At 41.2% G+C, this 15127-nt stretch overlaps 1 protein-coding gene across 1 annotated transcript; it reads right to left on the reverse strand.

Annotated features, from left to right (window-relative positions):
* Window positions 1–124: 124 nt before the first annotated feature.
* On the reverse strand, window positions 125–4148 carry LOC131131297 (uncharacterized). Its single transcript, XM_058075891.1, has 2 exons — window positions 4115–4148; window positions 125–3073 (listed from the first exon to the last, which is right to left on the reverse strand). Exon 2 carries the CDS (start codon window positions 3068–3070, stop codon window positions 1835–1837), a length of 1236 nt encoding a protein of 411 aa, XP_057931874.1. The 5' UTR covers window positions 3071–3073; window positions 4115–4148; the 3' UTR covers window positions 125–1834.
* Window positions 4149–15127: the final 10979 nt, after the last annotated feature.

The following is a 15127-nucleotide window of genomic DNA, read 5'->3' on the forward strand; positions in this document are numbered from 1 at the left end:
TTTTAAGCTGGAAATACAAATTTTACCTTGTTACAACCAATAAAAAGTGAAATACACAGTGACAGTGTTGGGAAAGGGGATTAAACCAACAACCTGTGACTTTCTGAACGACCCGCTCAAGATTTTATTTGTTGGGAAAAACAAAATAACTTATTTTGAGAGTTATTCGCTCAGTTTTAACTAGGGATCGACCAATATGTTTTTTTTGGGGCCGATGCCGATACCGATTTTTCTCCATGACCCTTAGCCGATGGCCGATTTTGCTTGGGCCGATATTTGTGGCCGATACTGCTTTTGATCCCTCAATTTACATGAAAAAATGACCATGATAACAAATATTCCAGGTCTCATGTTTAAAGAAATATTTATTGAAATGTAAACACTGAACACAGTAGGATTCAGCTTTCTTAAACACACATTTAAACGGCATTATCAACTTTAAAAGGAATAAATATTCAACCATGTGCAAAACATTTCTGTCGTAGTTTAAGTTTATCTAGCATCGATGTGATGACTGCTCCCCCCCGCCTCCACACACACAAACACATCACACTGACACAATTTAGTACGATATATAAAACATTTCTCTCATCATTAAAGTTCGTGTTGTGCACGATAAAGACACGGCTGCTCCAATTCCTTGTGTGCATTTAAAGTTGCATAGTTGTTCATTCTTGTTCTGCTCAACTAGTGAGAGTGCTTTTATTGGTCTGTTGCGTTGGTATGTGATGTTTTTGGGCTTTCTTGTTGTCCCACCATGACTCAAACTGTTATGCCTAGCATATACCGATCGGCTGATACCGATACAAGGAAAAAACGCAAATATCGGCCCGATATATCGGCCGGCCGATGTATCGGTCGATCCTTAGTTTTAACATTTCTGAACTAAACGGGACCAAAAATATTCCCTCATTCTAAAAAGAATGTTATACTATAAAGTCAATAAGCAAATGGGCCTTAAAACCAGGAAAATTATCGTTATGTCCAGAAATACGATTTTAAATCTTGGCAATTGGCAAATCATTTGCAGTGCAATGGCAAGAACGGGTGGAACTCACCAAGTAATTGTCCATAAAGCATTGGCCATTTGTTAAATTATTCAAAAATATATACTAGATAGACCTCATTCCCTCCGGGTTGGGAATGAGGTCCTGCCCCAGGTGGAGGAGTTTAAGTATCTCGGGGTCTTGTTCACGAATAAGGGAAGGTGGGAGCGTGAGGTCGACAGACGGATCGGTGCAGCCTCCGCAGTAATGCGGTCGCTGTACCGGACCGTCGTGGTGAAAAGAGCTGAGCCGGAGCTCTCAATTTACCGGTGGATCTATGTTCCCACCCTCACCTATGGTCATGAGCTTTGGGTCATGACCGAAAGAATGAGATCGCGGATACAGGCGGCTGAAATGAGTTTCCTCCGTAGGGTAGCTGGACTCACCCTAAGAGATAGGGTGAGGAGCTCAGTCATCCGGGAGGGGCTCAGAGTAGAGCCGCTTCGCCTTCACATCGAGAGGAGTCAGTTCAGGTGGCTCAGGTATCTAGTCCGGATGCCTCCCGGACGCCTCCCTGGTGAGGTGTTCCGGGCATGCCCAGCCGGGAAAAGTAGACCTAGGACACGCTGGAGGGATTATGTCTCACAGCTGGCCTGGGAACGCCTTGGTGTCCTCCTGGTGGAGCTGGAGGAGGTGGCTGGAGACCGGGAAGTCTGGGCTTCCCTACTAAGACTGCTGCCCCCGCGACCCGGACCCGGATAAGCGGAGGAAAATGGATGGATGGTTATACTACTAATGCCATGAAAGCCATGAAACTGACGGTATCTAATGTTGCGAAGTGTATCTTCTCAATTCCACTCCCCCCGACTCAGCTGCTGGGAGACGTACTGACAGAAACACACCCCTCCCTCCAGGTGACCTGTGAGGGATTCCGGTGTGGGGAAGGGAAAACTTCTTTTGGCAAGGCAGCAGGCGTAGCCCGACGAGAAAGAAAGCACGGCTCTCCGGAACAAACTCTCGACACTGGCCTTCTCGGAGATCGCCCCTGCAAACTCCCGCCTGCACCCCTCTAGGGAAATGTACACCAGGTAAAATTTGGAATTGGACTGACAGCCCATGAAGACCTTCTCCTCCCAGAGGATGACGTTTGCCCGACCTGCCGCCTTCTGCAGCTCCCGCACGGTGTATGCCACGCCATCTTTCTTAATCAAAGACAACTGAACTAGCAAGCCAAGAATAACACAGCACTGACAAGTGAGAGTCAGTACCCAAAAACTGGTGTTGTGGTCTTTATCTCTAGAGACCAGATCCTGTGTGAGTAGACTGCTTGTATATCCCAAAAGACCAACTGAAGTAGAATAAATTATCACAGCAATAACTATCAAAATTGCTTGTAACCACTTTGGGTAAACTTTCTGCTGAGATACGCTATTGATGATGCCGATGGCGTTCCTGTACTTGTCCTGGTCCTCAATGATCAGGCGCAGTTGGTCTGGCACGTCCATGTCGCTAAACGTACCCGAATCCCACTTGTAAAGACTTTCCACATTAACAGCAGTTAACGGCTGCAGGGCCTTGCCGTTGTAGATGGACGGAGGCTGGTAGGGAACCACCGTGGAGCCCTGGAGCTGCCGGTTGGGGGTGAAGAGCACCTTCATCAGCTTGGTCATGAACTCGGGGTCGCTGACCTCCAGGTAGGTGAGGTGGCACAGGTGGAGCGGGACGGTCACTCCCGGCTCCAGAAGCACGGGGACGATGGGCTTCCTCTCCAGGCAGTCTCTGAACAGAGACATGTTGGCCTCCAGGAGACACCAGCGGCTCCGCACAAACTCCGAGCTGAGGACCAGCAGGACCTTCTGGCTGTCCTGGATGCACTCGGACATGTTCTCCAGCACGGTGCGGCCCGGTGTGAAATCACGCTCGTGGTAGCAGATGTGCAGGCCGAGGGCCTCCAGCTGGTCTATGAGGGCGTGTGTCCACTGGTAGTCTGTGCTGCTGTAGCTGATGAAGACGTGGAACATCTCACCTTCCCTCAGAGTGGGAGGAGCATCGGTGGACGACATTGAGGAATGAATCTCATTCATCTCCTGGAGGAAAGACGGAGGAAAGAAGAAGGTGTTGCACTTTTAATCTTTGCCAAACATTCCACCATTATAGTACTTATTATATAATACCTCCAACAATTATGACTGCACGACAGTGGAACCTCTCATGTCCAACTTTTGGGTCCTGGTCTACAAGCCACCATTTATTTACAATCTTTATACACCGTATAGGCCAGGGGTGCCTAAACTTTTCACAACGTCGTACTCCTTCAGACAGCTGATGAGTATAACCTTAACCAATAAAATGAACACCCTTTTATCATTGCATTGAAATCCTCAGGGCCCACCGGACTGCTCATCAAAAGCCTCAATGCGTGTTACTATGTGGACCGCCTTGTGGACACATGTAATCCGTCCCTGTGTCATGAATAGGAGTACAAAATTAAGTACTCTGCCTCTCACCTGAAGTCAGCTGGGCTTAACTTATTTAAATACATTTAAAATGGGTTTAATTTGATTTTGTAAACAATTTGGTGTAATTTACTAAAAATAGTTGATGTTGAGGTTTATGATATAATTTATTTTACATTCATTCATTCATTTTTCCGCTTATCATCACGAGGGTCGCGGGGTGCTGGAGCCTATCCCAGCTGCCTTCGGGCGAGACAGTACACCCTGGACTGGTGGCCAGCCAATCACAGGGCACATATAGGCAAACAACCATTCACACTCACATTCATACTTATGGACAATTTGGAATGGCCAATTAACCTAGCATGTTTTTGGAATGTGGGAGGAAACCGGAGTACCCGGAGAAAACCCACGCATGCACAGGGAGAACATGCAAACTCCACACAGAGATGGCCGAGGTTGGAATTGAACTCCAGTCTCCTAGCTGTGAGGCCTGCGTGCTAACCACTGAATTTATTTGACAATAGTTAAAAAAATATTAGTTCAGTCAACATAATTAAAATATCTAGTCTCAACAACTTGGAATAATAAAAGTACACTTTAAGTCTTGTGAGGAAAATGAGGATGGGATGTCCTGGGGCGCGCCCCATTATTTGAGAAGCACAGACTTACAGCGATATGTCGAGGTGAAGCAGCACGTCCTTGCCTTGTGTAGAAGCAGGAAGCAAAAGTGAAACCTTGCACAGTTCAAACCAAGGAGTCTAGAGTTACGAACAGGATGAATGATTCCAACGCAAGTGAACGGAAGGGATTGAGATATGGCGCAGAGTTGAAAGTCCACCATGATAGAAGGTAAAAGAGGTGGGCGGGGCAAGGCTGCCAATAGAATAACAATGTATACACTCGCTCTGAACGGAGTATAAAATAAAGTTATAAACTGTGGATACACGTATTTAGTAAACACAATGAATATACAGGGCGGCCTTCCATTTCCTCACTATGTTCCTCAGAGTGGAACCTAATGAAATATCTGAACTCGCTTTTTGTATCCTTCCCCTAAACCATGATGTTGAACAGTGTTTGCTTTCAGGTCATTTGACAGTTGTTTTGAGGCTACCATGTTGCTACTCTTCAGAGAAGATGCAAAAAGGACTTTGTCATTATTGGTTTCACTTGTGTATGTAGGTCAAAGGTCAATGCGTTTACCGAACACATTTTCTGTTCCAATAATTAGTATTAAAGGTATTCAAATCAATAAAACAACAAGGGTGCCCAAATTTATGCACCTGTCTACTTTAAAAAAATAATAATAATTATTAAAAATTATTATTGGTCTGCTATATGAGATATATATTTTTTTCCTTAATATTCCACTTTGTGCTACTAAAATTACTTTATTTATTTTTTTATTCATATTTCCATAATATCTTAACGAGACTCTCCTTTTTTCCATTTCTGCTATTTTTTTAGTATTTCAACATTCCTCTTGTAACTTTTCCTGTCATAATTCTTTATTTCCATTTTGACTTGATTCTCCTGATATTCTAACTTTTTATAACTTTTTCATAATCTAATTTAACCAATAGCGCGCAGACCTCACAGCTAGGAGACCAAGGTTCAATTCCACCCTCGGCCATCTCTGTGTGGAGTTTGCATGTTCTCCCCGTGCATGCATGGGTTTTCTCCGGGTACTCCGGTTTCCTCCCACATTCCAAAAACATGCTAGGTTAATTGGTGACTCCAAATTGTCCATAGGTATGAATGTGAGTGTGAATGGTTGTTTGTCTATTAGTTAAAAAGTGTTAAAAAGAGAGTTAAAAAGTGACAGATCTGATCTTTTGGACGGAAGTGAACGCAGAGTCGTTTGTCCTACTTTATACTGTCCCTGGTTTCAGACATGCAGGTGTACTGCGGCTTTTATAAGGCGTGGCAAGCTGAGAAAAGGAATCTGCCCCTTTCATCAACAACCTTCCATATCGTGTTTCAACCTGCAAGCTGTGGTTGCATGATTACAAGAGTCCCTCACATTTCAATAAGCATTTTATTATATCTTCTCAAAGGACCACACTATAAAACAGGGGCCCAAGTTTGATATGGATGCTGTATGGTATCAGATGGAATTGAGTACGATGCTAACTTGCTAATTGGGTTAAATTATTAAGTTTCATTAATGTTCATGTTAAAGGTTAAATAACTGTTAATACTGTACATTTGAATTGGAAAAAAAATAATTTTGCTACACACCAACTATATGTGGTTTCTTGCTGTTTTATTATTATTACATTTATTTATTACTGATTGATTATATTATATTATATTATATTATATTATATTGTATTGTATTGTATTGTATTGTATTGTATTGTATTATATTCTTGATTTGTTCATTTATTGTTTCATCTTATTTTTTGTATTAAAAAAAACACTGAAAAGGTGTAGTGTATAGCAGAAGCAAAAGCATTGATCATTATTTTATTTATTTTTATTATTTATGTTTATTTTATTCATTTATGTTTTTGATAAATGCGTTGCGTTGCGGCCCAGCCTCACCCAGACTCTAGCTCCAGTGCCCCCCCAGGTAAATTGAGTTTGAGACCCCTGCTATTAAAAAAATAAAATTGGATATAAGACCAGGACATGGGTTCTCAACTGGTTTCAACCCCCAAACTATAATTATTATTTTTTTTTAATCGAATTTATTTTTGGGATTTTTGCACATTTCACTTTTGATCTGACCTCGTCTGACTGTTTTGGCTATGAGAGTCTTACTAATTACATGTTGTCAGGGAGTAATTATCCAAATTACTAAAACTATTAATACATATTACGTAGAAGTGAAAGCAAACTAAAAATAATACAAAGGATTACTGATCGTTGCAATAATGACGTCTAATAAAGAAATATGCAAAACATTGTCATTGTTTAAATCCCTCCCACTCTTTGCAGTCATCATTTGTGTGCCAGCTCTACTTTGCTTGTCTCCCTCCTGTCTATTTTGTTGTTCCAGATCGCTTGCTCCTGGCTGGAGGCGGAGCTGCTGAACTAGCACTTAAGCTAACCTCTGACGGCTGTGCAACGCTGGATTATTCTTCTACGCCACCCTGTGCTACACGTGCTGCTGCCTTGCTCGTAAATCTTGTTAGTGTTGTTCATGCGTTGAGCAGCACTTGCCTCCACCCAGCTTTGCTCTGTGTGTTTTTTCACGGTGCACCCTTTTGACACCATCGCTCTTTGTTACTCTTTGGACTCATTAAACTCTTGACTTTACTCGCCTGCCTCCAGCGTCCGCGTCTGGGATCCAGACCCAAATGAGAACATGACAGAATCAATGTCCCAAATGAGTCCCCGATGGGACTCGGAGTGCAATACCGACTGTATCGACTATCTATTACTACCATATTAGTCACTTCTGGGTGCAGGTAATGCAGGTCATTAAGTCCGGACAGATGATTAGGTATAGTGCCGTTTATTGCACTACTTGATCAATCATCAATCAGTCGGCTGTGTGGTGAGTGTGGAGGTCTGGTGCAACCAGCATGGGTGCAGCCGATCATCCAGGTGAGTCTGTATGGTACAAGTGGTAAAAACTCACTTCCGCACCCAATAGTGTACCTCCATACTGCAACCAGTGGTACTGTGAAGGAGCTGCCAATCGTCCCTCACTGATCAGGTGTTTGCCCCACCTACACACTCATGTTTCTATTGGTGTATATAGCTGGCTTTTGTTATTTACACATATATTTTGGTTAGAACTTATATTTGTTTGCCATTTAAGTTGTTTAATTTCCACTTCAGTTAGTTTTTCATATCGAAGTCATTGGTTTGGTTCCTAATTTCTCATCAGTTTCTCCTTTCTTTGAGGTGATTGGTCGGGGCACAAGCATGGAGGCCCGCCCATGTGAGTGCAGGCCAGAGGCTGATCACCTTGATTGGACTCTCCCAAGTGTCACCTGGAGGGGGGGGTTAACTGGGTAGTTGTTGGGTAATCCAAGTTGTTAAATGTAATCTAGTGTTTAAAATGTATATAGAAAGTGAAACTTCAGTGTGGTAATATTGAAATACTTTTGTAACATAAAAGGAGGGTGTTATAAATGTAATTATGGTACCTTTTAGACATATTGCCTCACCCTCTCATTGGGGAATTATGGTTGGCCCTTCACGGGTAAAAGGAGCTGGGTGAATTGTTGTGCAGGGGGAGGCCTGTTGTGTGTGCTGGGTCCAATAGCCCCCATTGGACTGTTTGGCAAAATAAACTTGAAGAGCTCTGAAGCCCATGGTCTGGTGTGCATTTCAGATGCTAAGGCTATCCCGGGCTAGTAAGAGGCCATTTTTTCAACTTAAAATCTTACAGGTACTAATACAGAAAAATATGTTGTGTGTTACTGTGCGTCAGAGCATTGACTGTTTTTCATTGCATTTTTCCTCCATCTAAAGCCAAAGAAGCTTCAAACACAATGCAGTAGGGTCGACTCCACAGCTGTGCTTCCCACCTTAATATATTCCTCCAAGAGTTTTATGTCTGATATCATCGAGGAATCCAGTTCTTTGGTCTTGACATTGTGGCTCTGTGGAGGCTCAAAGGGTAATGGTAATGGTAATAGTAATGGTTTTATTTCATTTGAACATGCATCAGATTACAATTGAGTGCATCCCATAATCAGTTCCCAGTTCCACATGTCCAAAAGGAGTAGGAAGAAGCAAAGCTTATTAAATCCTACCCCTCCATCTGGTACTTTTACAATCAGTAACTGTTACATTTGTTCACTTCCTGCTTTCCATCATACAGTTTAAGGTTTTTTTTATTTTATTTTATTTTATTTTTGAATTTTGTCATTTTTTGTCCGGATCTATGTCCTTTTCCAATTCCAATTGTTTGTGATTTGTCAAGCCAAAGGTGTCCACTTGCAGATCTTCTTGTGTTCTTTTACAATCACTAACTGTTACATTTGTTCACTTCCTGCTTTCCATAATACAGTTTAAGGTTTTTTTTGTTTGTTTTTTTTGTTTGTTTTTTTAATACCTTGTACTGAAGTATGAGGTGCATTATTGAGCATATGAGCATCCAATGCCATAATGGGTACCATAGTAAGTGTCAATATAGTGATATATATAGCACATCATGACTGGTTCAAGACTCTTCATCCTTGTATTTAGCAAACATCAACTGCTTGTATTGTTTCTTGAATTGGCTCATCGTTGTGCATTGTTTGATTTCCTTACTCAATCCATTCCATAGTTTGATTCCACATACTGAAATGCTATGGCTAGCATAACGTAGTCCTAGCATCGAAGTGTTTAAAATGTACTTCTTCCCTGAGATCATATTTCTCCTCTCTTGTAGAGAAGTATTGGATGACATTTTTAGCTAATTGGTTATTTTTAGCCTTATGCATTATTTTAGCTGTTTGAAGATGAACTATATCAGCAAGTTGAAGTATTTGTGATTTTAGAAATAAGGAGTTAGTATGTTCTCTGTAGGCGGCATTATGAATTATCCTTACTGACCTTTTTTGCAGTACATTTAGCGAGTGAAGATTGCTTTTATAGTCATTAGCCCATATTTCCGTACAATAAGTAAGATATGGTAGAACCAGATAGTTCAAACAATATGGTCAAAGGCTTGTTGAATATTCACTCATGACAACAAATGTCTGCAGGTCACGTTATTGACGATGGTGGCCTAAATGATAAAGGTGTGCTCTTCAGTGGTGTCAAATGACAATCATTAAGATACAATGGAGTGGGGTCTCTGCCTCCTGATGATGATGGAGGTGAAATGAAGGAAGGAAGAAAAAATTCTTAAATAAAAATTCACAAATAAACAAGGCACCGCCACCTCGGTCTCAGGTGGGTCCATGACCACTATTATCTGAATGGGATGTTAACAAAAGTGATACCAGTAAAGACCATCGGTGGGGAGCACAGACCCCAACTCCATTGTATCCTAATGATTGTCTTTGATTGGCACCAACCATCCCATCAGGATATGAATACATTAGATCTTGCACCGAGTTCTCAGACTAGAGCTGTCCCCTCCAGTTTGACTGCTGATTGGATTTAAGCCAGATGTCTTCTAAGATAACCTGAACCGTCCATTTGGAATTGATTGAATGTCGTAAGAATACAATGACCAGGATGAATGCCAATACAGACAGGAAGAAACTTCGATTGCAACTTTGGGAAAAAAAACTTTAAACTTTAATCAGGCATTCCAAAAAACTGACTGCTGACTTGCTGGCAATATTCAAAAGTGTGCTCTCCCCTTGAGTTTAACGTGCAAATATTTGCATATGTTGAAATCATGTGCTTTTCGGGGATAAGGTTACAAACAAATCTGAAAACTTTGATAAATTCAAAAATCACACACTGAAACATGACAACTTTTGCCACAACAAAAGCTGCTGTGAAATGAGGCATTTTAGGTCGTACCAATCACAGAAAAGCCAGGGAAATCCTGGAGGGACTGATTATTGCCCAGCTACATTTCTGTTTTTATTCCAAAATTCTATTGTGTGCGATCAAAGCTGCCTCGTCTCCCTGCCTGCACATCCGATCAATTTTCATTAGACTTCAAACACAAAGACTTTCTTTATTGGACTTCATTCTTCTGGCTGGCTTTTTATAAGTTTCTTGGGCAATGTGGAAAAGAAAAGGTTGCCTGTAAAAAAGCATCAGAGCAGTGCTGGGATTTGAATTGTGTTCTGGAATAGCATGACTCAAACATCCTAAATTAGAAAATGGGACCGATATCGTTTAAATCAGGGGTCTCAAACTCAATTTACTTGGGGGCCACTGGAGCTAGGGTCTGGGCGAGACTGGGCCATGTCAAGTTTTCCAAAAAAAAAACCCAAAAAACGCATTTATTCAAAACAAAAAAAAAATTTAAACTTCACTTTGGTTCCAATTTTCTACAAGAAAAGCTCTGATAAAACATTCCACTGTTCTCAAATATCTTACTTTTTATTTTTCTACACAAAATAAGATGAAAAATAAATAAACAAATCAAGAATAAAGAAAATCAATCAATCTCTAATAAATAAATAAATATAATAATAACAATAAAACGGCAAATAAGAAAAACTTAAGAAACCACATACAGTTGGTGGGTAGACAAATTAGTTTTTTCAGATTAAAATGAACAAAGCATTATTAGAGCCCTATAGACATGACAAAACACGACTATAGTCACATTTATACTCTTTATTTACAACATATTGCGCAACTGCAGGGTCTTGAGACACATGCTAACTCGCAAACTAGAGAGCTAGTGACCTAAACGGTAGCCTTCAAGTTATTTCCTTTAAACTTAAATAGCCAAAAACTTACCACTTCCACACAATAGGGAGGATAACTATTAACAGTTATTTAACCTTTAACATGAACATGAATCAAACGTAATAATTTTTTCTGGGTACATGATACCATACAGCATCCATATCAAACTTGCGCGGGCCGCACTAACATTAAACTTTCATATCAAGGCGGGGGCCTCAAACTAGTGTCCTGCGGGCCACATTTGGCCCACGGGCCGCGTGTTTGAGACCCCTGGTTTAGATTCAAATATTATTTAGTGACATATGCAAGAAAATGTAGACTCATTCCGAAAACAACTAAATCACAAGGATGAGATTTTTAATAATAAAGTACACTTTTATTCTATTTACATTTAACATGGATTTCATACTTTAGTTTTTGCTTTATGCATCAGTGACACATTTATGGTGTGTGTTTTGATCAGCAAACGCTGGAGCCCTTCGAGCTGTTGCTCAACTTTGAAATGATGACGCATGCTAGCATGCGTCGAATCCACACAACAAAGAGCCGAGCTTCAGGATGATGAGTTACCTGACAGGCTCTTTAAAGACAGGAACCTGCAATCAATCACACTCAGCACAGTTTCCCCTCAAAAAAAAAAAAAAAAAAAAACAAAAGCATGCAAATCAGACCTGGGTTATACTGTGGAAAATGTATTGCCGGGCAGATGTGGGAGTTTTTTTTCTCCCCTATCTCTGCGAGGGGTTAGGCGATACCAGAAAAAGGGAGTCATGTGCCCTCACAGCTGCAGCAATAAACAACATCCCTGCCAAAAGCACTGCCGTCATTCAGAAGCATTTAGCGCTGTTTTGCAACAGCATGTGTTCACATTTGGTTGTGACCTGAAAAAATCAATGACAGCGTTTGGAGTTGTTGTAGGCTTCCACTATCGAAAGAAGCTTCTTCCATTGGTCGCTTGTTCAGTCAGGATAAAGCCTTAAAATCAATAACAACCTTGTTGCATAGTGCAGTGTAGGCCAAACGGCCAATGAATAGTAAGTGACCTAATTGACTGAATGATTGACATTTCCATACGCTGTTAACCCAGTATAAATCCTTCCAACGATAAGAAAGTCACTTATACCGATAAATGATTATTTAAATGGAAAAAAAGCAAAGTTGATGATGTGTTTTTCCTGTGACATAAAGACACAATGGGGCCTCACGTCTACCTCAGCATGGAAGCAAAGCAAAAAACAAAACAACAAAAAAGAGAAAATGAGAACATTGCTGCCAAATAGGGAGAGGGAGGTGCCTCTATAATGTGGAAGTGGTTTGGTCTGTAGTAAAGACATGTGGATTAGCCAAGCAACCAGCGACTGGACTTTCAAGTGTGTCCCGTCCAGCCATTGGGGCAGATAGTATTGTTGATCTAAATGCCCTTATATGCTGAACAGATTTGCTCTGTCGGGAAAGGTGTGAGTTCCAACTTCCCTGTACTATGAAATTTTATTTGCCGTTATTTGATGTTTTTGTTATGCGAATTTGGAGTGGCCGGACCGGAGCAAGAAGAAACACAGAAAAGAAGAAGAAGAGAAACTGGGATTGGGGGGCATCAACCTTTTATTTAAATCCAACAAGCCGATATCAAGAAATCAATTTAAAACTGGCTTGTTTAGGCTCGCTCATGTGTCTCTTGTTCTTCCTTCCTGCCCTGCAACTTCTGTCTCCTAACCACTTTTCAGGTAGCTCTCCAAATTCAGGTTCATTCTTTTATTATTAACTCCTACACAGACAAAATGAGAAACTGGGTTTCGGCAGTAGTCCGGAAGTACTCTGGACTACTGAGTAGCAGAATTACTGTTGCAACGACACATCATCAGTAGGGTAAAACTAACCTGTCTCACGACGGTCTAAACCCAGCTCACGTTCCGTATTAGTGGGTGAACAATCCAACGCTTGGTGAATTCTGCTTCACAATTATAGGAAGAGCCGACATCGAAGGATCAAAAGGCGACGTCGCTATGAACGCTTGGCCGCCACAAGCCTGTGGTAACTTTTCTGACACCTCCTGCTTGAAACCCAAAAAGCCAGTGTGACCAGCGGAGTGGGGCGTGCATGGAGACGAGTAAAATGAAACACACCGTTTTGGAAATCCGTTTTTGGAAAATATGCGCAGATTCTGGAAGATCTAAAAAGTTTTCTGTGCGCCCCTATAGCGCATATTTAAATGAGTTCAGGGACTACAACGCGAACAAGTGGTTAGCACGCAGGCCACACAGCTCGGAGACCTGAGTTCGATTACAACCTCGGACATTTCTGTGTGGAGTTTGCATGTTCTCCCCGTGTTTCTCCGGGTACTCCGGTTTCCTCCCACATTCCAAAAATATACTAGGTTAATTGCCGACTCCAAATTGTCTATAGGTATGAATGTGAGTGTGAATGGTTGTTTGACTATATGTGCCCTGTGATTGGCTGGCAACCAGTCCAGAGTGTACCCCGCACCCCCACGACCCTCGTGATGATAAGCAGTAGAAAATGAATTAATTAATTAATGACTTCAGTTGCTATCTCCATCCATCCATTTCTACGTCCTCACGTTTGGTCCTCACTTTCTTTCACTTTCTCTATGGTGCTATTAAGAACTTGTGTGTTTGTATGTACATCAGTGGTGCCAGTTGGCACAGAATATGCACGCAGGTTGTAGTGGACCAAAGGTGGACCAAAAAGTCCTGGTCCACATTTTGTACCCGTCCAGCCCTGATTGTGTGTACTCTGTGTACTGTATATTCAAGGCCGCCGAATGTTCTCCAAGTCCTCCAATTTGACAGCTCATTTTTTAAGTGTGACCTGGTTTCCTAACTCTGACAAGTTGCCGTGAAGTCACTACGTCTGCATCTCTCTCACATAAACATGGACTTTGTACTCTAAGTTAGGAGGTCTATGCAGTTGGGAAAGAATTTCCACTGCACGATTGATTGATTGATTGATTGGTTTTGTCTGAAAAGACTCCAGCTATTCTCTTGAGGTATGTGGGAAAAAAAAAAAAACAGTCAATAAATGTTGAGGATGCAACACATCTCTGACCTTTGACTTGATGGACTGCACAGTTCTTCCCGCAATACTCTCAGACCTGCTCCCCTAATGAGGATTATTGGCTTTTATTGCAAAACTCACTGGATTCTTCAATAACAGCCAGTCAGCCAAGAAAACTTTCCCCCAAAAGCAACATTAGAGCATCTGTTCTCAGTAGTACATTGCTGGGAATCCCTTTATAAATGAATCAAGTAAAAAAAAAAAACATCTATATCGGCCAAGAAGCCTTTATTTCTCCTTCCATTCCTACTTTGCCAATAGCAACTTTTTGTCCTATGCTGTTGCCTTGTCTTCAGTCAAAACAAACACACAAGTACACAGAGAAACATTGTTCTTTTACTTATTGCTCTTGTTAAATTATATTTTTAGAATGTGCCGCGAATGGGCCAAATAAAAAAGCAGCCGTGGGCTGCAAATGGCCCCCGGGCTGCACTTTGGTTATCCCGGTTTGAACTGAAATAGCACAAGCGTTTACTTGTATTTATGTTAGCAGGACACTTCCTGGTTCTTAAAGGATGATATAAGACGTTGGGAATAATTAGCTTCTGAGGCGGGAGAAACAGTTTCATTATGATCATGATTCAAAAAAGAAAAAGGGAATACTATCAGGGGACCACGAGAAGCAAGGAGTACTTTCACTGTCAACATGTACAAATTTATAGTACTCAAAATGCAATTTGATCTCCGAATACGTTTGTTTGTTCTCAATTTTGTTGCATTTTTCTGGTTTCGGTTTCAAGTTCTGCACAGTGCAGATAAATAAATAGATATGATCAGTTGTCTCCAGTATTTCCTCATCGGCGGGCGGTGGCGTGATGGAAAATATTTGCGAAACACGGCTCTCGTAGAAGTGAAAATGTTTGTTTGCGTGTTCACAGGACACTTTCTGACTCATAAAAGATGATATAAAACAATGTAGATAAGACCATTTGTGGTTCTAAGGCAGACCGGATCAGTTCTGTCGCAACTCAAACAGCAAAACAGACAAATTAATTCCTCTAACAAAAGGGAAAATATTGTAGAATTACTTTATTCATATGTATTGAGCTACTTCCTGTGTGTTAGTATGGTCTGTCTCTCTTCCATTGTTAATTCCATTTTTTCTTGCCATTATGGCAGCAACAAATGACTTCCTCCTGTACAAAACAGATGTTCATGAAGGTGTAGTACCACGGTCTGTTGCGAACAGAACTAAGTACTCCAGAAATGTAGATACAACATGGAACTGGAATTAATTGCGAGATGGATCAACCTTCATTTCTGCTGAACAGCTTTAAATGTTGTAGTCTCTGAAACACGTTATTTTTGGTAATGGTAATGGTGATGGTAATGGTT

Source organism: Doryrhamphus excisus, chromosome 6 (assembly GCF_030265055.1).
Source record: "Doryrhamphus excisus isolate RoL2022-K1 chromosome 6, RoL_Dexc_1.0, whole genome shotgun sequence".
NCBI lineage: Eukaryota > Metazoa > Chordata > Actinopteri > Syngnathiformes > Syngnathidae > Doryrhamphus > Doryrhamphus excisus.